Source organism: Galendromus occidentalis, unplaced genomic scaffold (assembly GCF_000255335.2).
Source record: "Galendromus occidentalis unplaced genomic scaffold, Mocc_1.1 scf7180000077453, whole genome shotgun sequence".
Lineage (NCBI taxonomy): Eukaryota > Metazoa > Arthropoda > Arachnida > Mesostigmata > Phytoseiidae > Galendromus > Galendromus occidentalis.
The window spans coordinates 381,328-392,375 of record NW_003805441.1 but is presented as its reverse complement, the minus strand read 5'-3'; the positions used below and the strand labels follow the sequence as shown (position 1 = coordinate 392,375).

The 11,048-nt window shown below is 53.4% G+C and overlaps 1 protein-coding gene across 1 annotated transcript; it reads left to right on the top strand.

The window, feature by feature from the left end:
- The first annotated feature begins 1,505 nt into the window (after window positions 1-1,505).
- On the top strand, window positions 1,506-10,122 carry LOC100907570 (uncharacterized). Its single transcript, XM_003743954.1, has 9 exons — window positions 1,506-1,676; window positions 5,815-5,956; window positions 6,241-6,559; window positions 7,140-7,247; window positions 8,101-8,256; window positions 8,476-8,563; window positions 8,742-9,136; window positions 9,425-9,509; window positions 9,901-10,122. The coding sequence occupies exons 1-9, from the start codon at window positions 1,506-1,508 to the stop codon at window positions 10,120-10,122; spliced, it is 1,686 nt and encodes a 561-aa protein (XP_003744002.1).
- Window positions 10,123-11,048: the final 926 nt, after the last annotated feature.

Below are 11,048 nucleotides of genomic sequence, written 5' to 3'. Positions count from 1 at the left end.
AATATTAGATCCACGTTTGGAGGTCGGGAATAATCAAGGTCCAACGGTGGGCTCGTCCAACGTCCACAGAGTACGTCGACCGGCCGTGTGCCGAACAGCAAAAACAGGACCCCAGACTGGCTATTGACAGGACAAGATTGGGACTGGAATCGACAACTCGCCAACACGGTGTCAAGGGTCTGAGAGAGACCCGACTCAATACGAAACAATAACAAAAGGTCAGGCAATCAGTCTTCCTTTTCAACTGTTTCCGATTTTGTCGCAGGATTCCGGCGGCTCCCGGACCAAAGTTCAATCTCCCCGATGCGGGAAAAAACGACTGAGAGCCAACTTACCGAGCCCACGGCAAGAAACTCTGTTCAATCACTGGCCAGCTTGAGGAACCGATTCGGTGGAGGTTCGACTCCCGCTTCGCTGCTGCCAGTGAACTGACACTTCACCCTTCAAGCCAGGAAATCGCCATGGAGCTAGAGCGTCTCTCGCTAGTTTCCGTTCCCAGAGGAATCATCGGAGAGTGTTGATGCTCACACCCTTTGTTCAGATTCTATGCGCGAGCCGCCATGGCAGGCAAGTTCACGCTGTGGATTTCTCGCAGTCGAGCTGAACGGACTGTAAGCTCTGAACCTTCCGCAATCAAATTAAGGCAATGGGGCTCACGCAGGCTCTCACCGAATCCGATCGAATCATCGATCGTTCAAGAATGCGTCAAATCATCCGTCAAGAAGCAGGAATAAATAAGAACTCTGATCGGGAAATGTGGCCCACACACGCCCGAAGATTGCCTGTTATCAGAAGTTAATCATAGAGAGAATTGCGAGGCAATGTGGTAGCAAATAAGCAGGCGAGAGTGTCGCCCGTAATGTCGATCGCCCTTGTTCCCCAAGCCCGCACTGTCCGCGCACCCCCTCCCTCTCCGGTTGTAGATCCTGTCCATTACGTATCTGTCCCTGAGGCGAGAGGCTTGGCGAGACTGAGGTCCATCATCGGCTTTTCGGTCACAGGTGGCTCGCCGCTTGATGCATGGTGGCTCCTCGACGAGAAATAGAGAAATTATCTAAAATTTGAGGGAGACGTTCCGAAAGCTCGAATAAACGAAGGAAGGTTCCTGAAGCGGAAATACTCTGTATACATAGGTACGTCCGACGCGGCGTCAATGTGTTGCGTCGACTTCGTGACCCCTGAATTCGCGTAGGGTGCTTCTCTCGCCCCTTGACCATAATCATTTCCGCACGGCATCGTCATTCCTCGTTCTCGATAAGCATCCTGATGTCCTGTATAGGCATCGTACGTTGCCATTTAAACGTACCATTCCCCCATCAAACCCTCTCCTCAAGCGAGCGCAGCGCCCTCCTTGCCACGGTCCGCACTCGAATAAAAGTACGGCGAGGAGTGTTCCGGCGCCACTCCAAGGATTCCTGACTCTCTGAGAATCAAGAATAGAAAGAAGAAGACAAGTTCTTAGACCTCCCGTCTCGTGAACAGCTTTTCCATAGACCGCTGGAAAAATGTTGTGCGCCCCGACGTTGAGTTCTCCCCTCACTGGGGGAGAACAGTTGCGTTTCAAAGGCCGCAAGAAAGGACAGAGCCTTCTCGGGACGGCGATCGTGGTCCAGTTCGGGAAATTCTTTCCCGCCAAGTGGGCTCAGGCAGCTACAGCAACTGTCGACGAGGAGATGGTAAGTTCACTCTTTGCCTTTTCCTTAGAGCAAATTTCCTCGTGGGCGCTCGAACCCGCTCTGACGAAAAATCAGAACCTCTCCGAAATTAGCGCTCTCGCGATACGCTGCACAACGAACAAAGAATTCTTGTCCGGCATTCCGATCTGAGAAAAATTCCGATATTCGCTCTTAATGCGGAGAACGATCCAGCCTGTCAGTATGATGTTCATCGGAACGCAACGCAATCGCTTTGAATATTCACATGCTTGCGGAAAAAACAGAGAGAACTTTGTTTGGTTATCGATCGACTGAATCCAGGCGTCATGCGGACATTCTTGGACGACGATGACGACGTCATCGCTCTCATCATCAACGTTCATGGAAGTGGAGTGCGTGCGACTCCGAATCGATGCGGCGGGCAATCAAAAATTCCGGATACGGGAGACTCCCTGTGCGGCTTACGGATACCATGGGAGGACATCCGTCAATCCGGAGTCCAATCATGCGTCCCGAATGCACGAAGGACGCGCTCGGAAAAAAGAGGAAACGAACTCGTTTCATCCAACGAATGGGTTATATTAGAATTCACGTCTGGGACGGCCACCCAGACTCTCGCGGTCGTCCACGACGTCGTCGACGACCACGGCCACGACGAATATCCAATGCAGTCCGATCGGTCTTTGTGTACTATATTCTCGGCGGGCGGTCTCCGACGCTTGGCCACTCTCTGTTCTCGTTTCACGTTGAGACAGCGGCAAGTCGGCCTTGACACGACCGCAATTTCTATTGTGTGCCCCTCCTCATTCCGTCGCTGTTCTTTCGCGTCTGACGGTCCCATCTGGTTCCGCGTTCCGCTCACCGACTCGAAGTTGCTCTAATTGCCCTTTGCTTCCCGGTGACCCACAGCCCGATCTTCTCGGCTCGATGGGTTCACGATACCTACCGCTGAGAGAAGAGACTCCTTTGGCAATGTTCTTTTCCTGGCTCTGGGGGTGCCTTCGTGTCTATGGAGCACCCTCGTTCTCCTCGTTGAGACGACAGCCGCTATAAAGAAGACCGGGTACTTGCATCGTGTTCTTATCGAGAGCTCTAATCTTCCACGGAGCTTTCCAATTATCTAGAATAGCTCATTCGCTCGGAGGGGGGGCCGGGATCGATATCGTCGGTCGATGCGCCCGTTTGGATGTAATTTGCATGCGACAGCGTGAACCGCCTGTGCTGCGGACGGCGAAGCCCCTTCGTAGGGCTTTATGCACAGATGGCTGTCTGGCATTCTCTGGGCGAGGAAGAATGCTCGTGCAGCTGATCGGATTCCTGGTTGTTCTTAGGTGTGATGGCATACGAGCAGCCTCGTCTGCATTTTGTGTCTAAATGGACCCGGCTTGGACTCCGGGTACGCCGACGGGCTCCTTGGCGAGGAATAAGCAGCGCCTAGCCAAGCATGGCCTTCGGCTAAACGGCGAATGATCGCTCAGTCCCTGAGCGGCTATTCCCGAATACGGCACGGGCTAGGGCTTTCCTCACAGTTGGAAGCGCCTTCGTGGGAAATCTGCGCCCACCGAAAGCTGGATGAAGAAACGTGTCATGTTCGTTGGCTCGAATAATTGACGGCGTACATCTATGATTATCCGGTCAAGTGGTGTGCGACCGGATAAATGTCTATTTGAGCAGTTACGTATCGATGATCAGCGCTGGCGGAAATAGATCGCTCGCTAATGGATTCAAGTCCTCAATCGAACTCCCGGAACGAACTCGTCGAGGTTTCGCGGGGAGGCCGAGCCAAGATGAATCGACCCCCGCCGAGTTGGCCTCATTAGGGCTCTCGACTGTCGCCTCTGGAAGATTGTGGACACCGAACAGCCTTCCATTAGGGCAGGGCCGCATCTCTTCATTTGAATGCAGGCGCCCCCTGCGACGGCTCTCGCTTCCTCCACTGCCGACATGCGACAACAAGTCGCAGAGTCGACCGAGCAAGTGCGGGAGCTCATTTCCCACAATGGCAAGGGATACGTTTCCCAGTCGGATTGTTTAACCCGTTTTTAGGGCACGGGAAAGAGAACGAAAAACTTTTTCTATTGTGCCTTGTTCCCCGGGGCACGACACAACACTCAGCCGTTTTTACAACGGCAGCTCCGGCGAAACGTCATATCTCACAGAGCGGACCATTCGGAGCAATCTGGACGTAATCTGCTAGACTAACGGGGAAAGCATCGAGCAGCTCTTCCGCAGAGGGGAAGCAGAACGAATTGTCAATCCGCAACTCGCTTTGATTCAACGCCCCTTTGAATCGTTTTCCCCGCGGCTGCGAGCTGAGAGGGAAGAACTCTTCCCGGACGAGGGAGTATTTGTCTCATCACTTTGAGGTTCTTTGTCCAGAAACGGCTCCCAGAGGAAACTCTCCGGAGCACGACCGGCGGTTCTCTGTGACTCTGCCCCGAGGACAAGTTGGGCAGCTCAACAATTATTATTATTATTATGTTATAAAGTCCGACGGGAAAAGAGGGATATATGTCGCGGAGAGAGAGAGAGGGAGCGATCATAATTTCCCACCAATTTTTGCGAGAGTGTACAGGACGACGCAGCGAGCCGCTACGACCGCGACGACGGAGGTGCCTGTTCCGGTTGGCCGGTCACATCCCAGAGATCTCGGAGTTTACGTCGTCTATCACGGAACTTGGCCTGGCCAAACTAGATACAGTGCTGGTGTGGCCACTGGTGGTGTCGGTTCACTCTACGCTTCTGCGCGGACTATCCTTGTTGCGCGAGACTGTTCGTGTTGCGCGAGGGACGCGGCTCTCAGAGCGAATCGTCTGTCTGCCTCATCAGTGGCCTAATTTGACGATGACCGCGGCTCAGTTGTTTGCTGCAACTCTGTTTAGATTGTGGCATTCATGCTCCAAGTGAACTTTTCCTGACTTCACAATTACTAATGACAATGACTAATGATTCCCGACGAGTAGCCGGAGCTCGACCATGACTCCCCGTTTTCGGAGTGCAACAAAAGAGGGTGAAAAGAGTTTAGAGAAGAAAATGGATCGGCGCGGCTCGGCACTGCGATTCGGGGCACGGGGCTCCCGCTGAAGACCGCTTCCGCAGGAATTCAGTTTGAAAGCTTGTAGAAAGGACGAGAGTCACGCTCGCCGAAACGGATGCTGCACGGGTGATCCATTCTTCCGGAACCGGGGAAAGCTACAGAGGAGACAGGCGGCGTCGTGAGTAGTGGATCTCTGGAGAATCCATAGAGTTGGAAATATTCTGTCGAAACTCTCTGTCGGACCCACGATCGAGCCATGAATATCCGAGGAATTACCATTCCAATATGGAGCGGCTCTGGCTCACGAGAGATAATCCAGATTACCTACGAACAGTTTCCAGAGCGGTTATGAAGCAGCTGAATAACCCCACTAAATTGCACGGCTCGCCGGCTCGTCGGCTGAACGGTCAGCCGGCCGACCGGTCACCGGTTCGTGCGTTTCCCCTAATCCTGGACAGCAACACAAAATAACTGTAGACGTGACCTTGCTCGTCCTTGACCCGGTTTTCCCTTCGCTCGAGATCGTCTCGAATTCTCAGAGTTTCGTGTTCAGCACGACGACGATATCCTTCCATGCTCCTCTCAGATTCATCTCGAGGAAGCCCGACGTGCAGGCCATGGACTTTTCCTAGACCGGGAGCGCATCTAAAGCCTGGATCGATTCCTTCCTCCTCTATTCGAGGCTTTTCCGAGCGAGGGAGTATGCCATTCGGAAATCAGAGCTGATCCAGCCCGAGTCGTTGCCCGGAACGGATTTTTCCAATGCGAGGGCTGTTCCCCCGGCCACTGCAATGCACTGTCGGGTTGACTCGTTTTCCCTCTCAGGAGAAGAATTCCTCGCTCGCAGGGATCCACGGTCGCCGTTTCAGATATCGCAGGCTTATGGGCCGCATTGTCTACGGAGCGACGGGAATAATTCGTAACAGGTCGAGTTAAGCGCCGACCGCGATAGCTGCGCGAATGTACGTTGCCTGATAAGAAATGTCAGGATAACGCACTGTGTTGCACCGGTGTTGCACTGTGATCGTGTCGGTTGCGCTCGCCGAAAGAGACGATTTTTCAACAGGCTGGGGACGGTCCCTTATCGCTGTTTACAAGAAGCGTTGTCTTGTTTCTTTTCAGACGATCACTTACAGTGACTTGGTGCACTCCGTAGTGGCGCTCCTCCACGACAACTATCTTCCTCACCTCGCTCCTCATCAAATATTCCAACAGCTCTGCCACGAGGGAACTCGAACCCTGGTTGTCCTACGCGATCCTGAAGGTAGGCAGGCTGATCTTGATTTCGTCCCCTGACTCGTCTGATCCCGAATACATATTCCCTGAAGATATTCGCCGCCATCCCCGAAAGCTCGGTCTGCTAGCAGGAGGAAGGATCGACGGGGAAGGAGATTCACCAAAGAACGGAAAATCGTAGATACGCGAGGAGAAGACCTCCCGAATACACATGAGGGAGCTGGGCGGATCTCCAGCCAGATCGGCAACGAAGTCAGGCTGTGATGTCGCTGATCAATATCGCTCATCCGATTACTATAAATCCAATTCCAGAGACACAGCGTGACCTTCTGAACTCAAAATCCTCTCCAGCGCGACTGGAGTTCAACAACAACACCGAAACGATGATGATGAGCCGCTTCGGGGGCAGCGCGAAGCCCTGGCAAAAAATCGTCCCATCGTTGTCTGGAGGGAGCGACGGTAACGGACTCAGCGTCGCAAGTGTCTCCTCGCCTGAAGACGAGATTGAACCAGACCGGGTCGTCGGCGGCGGCGGCGTCGGCGTAGAACAGCAGCCCGGATCGGCGGCCGCGACGTCTGATGCCACTCAGAGCCCTCTCGACAACCGTCAGTGGGTCTCTTGGGCCTCGATGTGAGTCGCTTTTCCTTCTCTCGGTGTCCTCGATGCTTTTGTCTGTCTTTGAGTAATGAAACGGAAAGTGGCACCTCCGCTTTTACTATCCGTCGAATGATGCTCGGCGGAGCCGATGAGATGCTTCTTGAGCCCTTCTCGTCTACTTCGTCACTCCGAGCGACCGAGGGGAAGAACAAACAGGGAGAAAAGGTGCGAAGAAGAGAACGGCGGCGCGAATACATATGAGATCGGATCTGACTCCCTCAGGAGTTCAGACGGGCGAAGCTCTTCGAGCTTGTTGAGCTGACGGCCAGATATTGACTCGTTGGCAGTTACGCGAGAGTTAGCGCGCCAGAGAGAACGACGGATAGGTGCGCGGGAAAGAAAAAAAAGCCGATCCCACGGCAGGGAGGGGTCGGTGGGGGAAATCTCATTATATTTCGCCGATGCTGGAAAGGTGCGATCGCGTTCCGAGCGTCCACCGTCAGATTTATTGGAGCGGTGCCGGTGCCGCTTAGGATGGGCGACCATATCGAGCATGCTGCCATGTCGAGGGTTCCATTGCAAACTGTGATGAGTTTGATTTTCCCCATTTCAGGAACCGTCGGAATAAGGAGGAGATCTTGAACGAATGCGGGAGCATTTGTTCCGACCATTTGTACTCGGATGTTTGCTGTGATGACTCCTCGGACGATGACGATGAAAGGTACCGTCATAGGCTACTTTGCGGCTCGTCGGAGAGCGGGGCTGGCTGAATCGATCAGACGTGCGCGCTTTTCATTCTCACTTACCAAGACGGATGAATGAACGACTTGCATGATCTGGGATGATGGATAGAACCTATCACGATCTCTGGCCCGGGGTGCTGTCCTCTGGTTCAGGGACAGCGGAATCTTCGGGGATCCTCGCGTAGCTGCCTAACCTTCAGCAGCTGGCGGATTTCTCACGGGTGCGCGAACCCCGACGAGGGGAACGACGAGCTGCCGCCGCTGCCACCCCTGCACCGCAATTCCGAGTGGGCTGCAGAGAAGGCAGCACAGCAACGCTAAGTCGACGGAGGAATGAATCATGGCGAGTGTTAGCACAATTCGTTTCCGCGCCCTCGACCGGGGTTAACTTTACGACTCGGGCGCATGCCGCGCTTTTTTAGTTTCTCGGTGAAAGCCTCGGGTGGTTCAAACGAGGGCTGCCACCTCGAATAATTGAGCCAAGGCGGTACGCGAAATGTGTCTCTAATTGATTGCCCCGGAGGCTAATTCGTGATAGCGTTGACGATGCCGAGATGAGGGGAGCCGTGGGAACGCTTTGCCTCCCTCAGTTCCTGTCCCAATCGTCATACAGCCCGTCCGCTCTGAACTTTCCTGTGGGTTCCTCGTAGCTACGATGATGTCCTGTCTGCAGGGGATGAGGTTCGCTGAGCCTCCATCAGGACCAGCCAAGTAGAGCTCATACGGAACGAATACGAGTCAAGCTCTTTTTTGGGAATTAGTTCGTCAGCTTTGCTTACTCGATTTGTTCTGAAAAGTTCCAGAATGCCCACACATACTGTTCTGTTCCAGCATCGCTGACGACGAAGATGAGATGAACGACTGCGGCCAGATGTTCACGAAGAGTCTCGAGGCATATCTCAAAGCAGTGCAGCACAGGAAGCGAGAGCGCCAGGTCGGTGTGGAATCCCGACTCGTCGCGTGCGCGTCCTTCAGTAAAGATTACAGGTGAGACAAACCGTCAACGGAGATCTTCCATCAGGAGGCCTTTGGAGGAAATCCATAGAAAGAAAAAAGAAAAAAATGAACCAGTTCGGATCTGCTCGGCTTGTTCCTTGCCCACCCTCCTCGGCAACGTACTCCAGCTTTCTTCGGGCGGCGAATATTCTCATGTTAGTATTCTCGTTCGCGATGTCGGACCACCGGTTGATTTCATGCAAATTTCAGGCCGTCGGGCGCGAAAGTGGTGGTGCTCCTCAACGTCGTGGTGAGGAAAAAGTTCCGTCGATACGGCATCGGCAGTTTCATGGTCAAGGTACGTGCCTCGCGGAAACGAGGGAATATGTCGCCCGGTTCTCGACAGCACCGCGAGATGACCCGTGAGCTCGCCGCCCGCGAAACATCAAGTGCGCGTACCGCCGAGCTCATTGGGTGTCGGCGGAGCGCTCATTGCGCCCAGGAGGATGTAAATGTGTTCTCTCATTCCTTCGCAGAGAATAAAAAGTCCTTCGCTCGTCGGCCCGTACGACGCCGTGACAATGCACATCCGCTGCGGGGAGCAATGTACCGAATCCGCCGGCGCCGCCAAACCTGTTCATAATCAGCACAGCAGTTGCGTTTCATCTAGGAAGCAGAAGGTGTTTTTCGAGAAGAATTCCTTCACTTCGGACCTCATCCTGAACAGTCGATTCCACGAAGAGGACGGCAGCAACGTGACGACGGGCGAAGTGCTCATGTGTTTTCTGCCTCCCTTCGATAGCGGACCTTTCCACAACCAGAGCTCCAACATCAACTGCACATCGACGCAAGGCTACGGACAGCAGCCGACCGGCGCGCAGATGGCGCAGCACAATTCCATCAAAGCTATGCAGGAAGAGGCTCAGAGATGGTGAGTGGAACAGCCGCGGCAACAACGTTACGTTCTGTGGCGTTTGCGAGCGTAATCCGAGAGATCCATGCATCACATCGGTGCTATCATGAGCTCTCGCGGAGAGGTAGGCGAAGCCTCGCTCAGAGTGAATAGCCCAGACAAGCTGTCGGAATGTTTTCTCGTTCGGAGCTACATTTTCCCTTTCGTTGGCCTCATGGAACTGTGAGGACGGTTCGTTCGGTCATGCCGTCGCGTATCTCCCGCGAAGAGTCGAGCTCGAGCCCTAAATCCCGGTCCGAATTCCAGGAAAGAAAAAAGTCTGGAGGCTTATCAGCTGCAGATGTCCTACATGGCGCGCCTGCAGCAAGAAGTCCTACGACTACATGAACAGGTAAATGATTGTCTCCGTGTTCGGATTTCACAAGCCTCTCCCCTGTAATCGGAAAGTTTCGCTGACGGATTGCAAAACTGTGTTTCATTCAGCTTCCCGACCGGGGTCATTCCGCACCTCTGCTCATTTCTCTTAGTCTGAAGTTTCTTCCCTGTTCTTTCGTTAATATTCTGCACGATCACGTACAGACATCCGCCTTCCTGTACCTCTCGAAAGTTCCGGGTCTTGATGCTCTGGAGGTTCATGGTTGGTTGCACGGAAAGTGCACCTTTGTTTAGACCTATCAGTCTTCTTGATGACACAGCGGCGAATTCTGCTGAACGACCGAGGCTCATGCTCGACGCGGGAGGGCACGTATGACTGACTGAGATGTTGGCTTCTATTTTCACAGTTGAATAAGCAAGAGCTCACCATCGACCAATTGCGGAAGGAGAACAGCCGGCTACAGACGCGACTTGTCAGAGCAGAGAAGAAAACCGCGAAGGCCCTCATCGAAACACTGGATAAGGAAGCAGCGGATTTCGAGCGGATGTGTGTCTCTCGCAAATTGAGCTCCGATGTGCCCTTCAACACACAGAATCCACTGACCACTCGCGCAGTTATACGGAGTTAGGGGATATCAGGCGATCTTTAGGGGAAGCAGAACGAGGGGGGAGGGGAGGGTTGCTGGAAAATAATGATCGAAGGAGAAATTACGGAGCCCGCTTCAGTCCCAGCTCATGGTTACAGCCCACCTATCCCAATCCATCGGACGAAGCTATTCCCCCGGCACCTGACGGAATTAATTTATTGAAAACGTGTAGCGAATCCCGTGCCCGAAGAAAGCCATGGCCGACCCCTCAGAGTGGAGTACGAGGGGACTTTGTTTAAATACGAGCAAATCGTATCCTTCAACATCGGAACCACAGTGAAGGGAGAGGAATAAAAATATTCAGATGAAGGTTTCAGTGGGAGTCTCCTCGGGTGTGGGGCTGCCGTCGGCGTCGTCGTTACCAAGACGAGGTTCTTCGTGAGAAACGAGACTATCGCCTCGATATCCCGGTTCTTTTTCCCTGTACAAACATGTTTGACAGCATCGACAAAGTGTTTCCTGTTCCGTTGAAGCCAAAGTGTTGAATAAAATTCCAAGTGGAAATTACATCCACGACCGTACGCGTTTTTTCGCTTCGCAGAACTTCCCAGGGAGGGTCGGAATCCGGCCGCGGCGTGAACGAAGGGTCTTTTCTCAAGAGAGAGAATGTCTTCCCTCCGGCTTCGATGTATCTACATGTCGAGGCATGAATACGAAATGAGAGCGCTTTGAAGGCTCTCCACGCGGGAAGCATTTAGCGATTCCATCGATTCCCTCCGATGGATCACGAAGCCGCAGACACGCAAGGATAGCTCTCTTCTCTTCGTTGGGACGACCGAAAAATTTCCGAAAAGCGGGAGCACCAGCCGAGACCGCAAATATTCTGATGGAAGACTGGATCTTCGTTCAGTTTCGAATAACGACAGAGAAGTCCCTCGGCTATCGCGCTTTCCGATCCTCGGAATCAC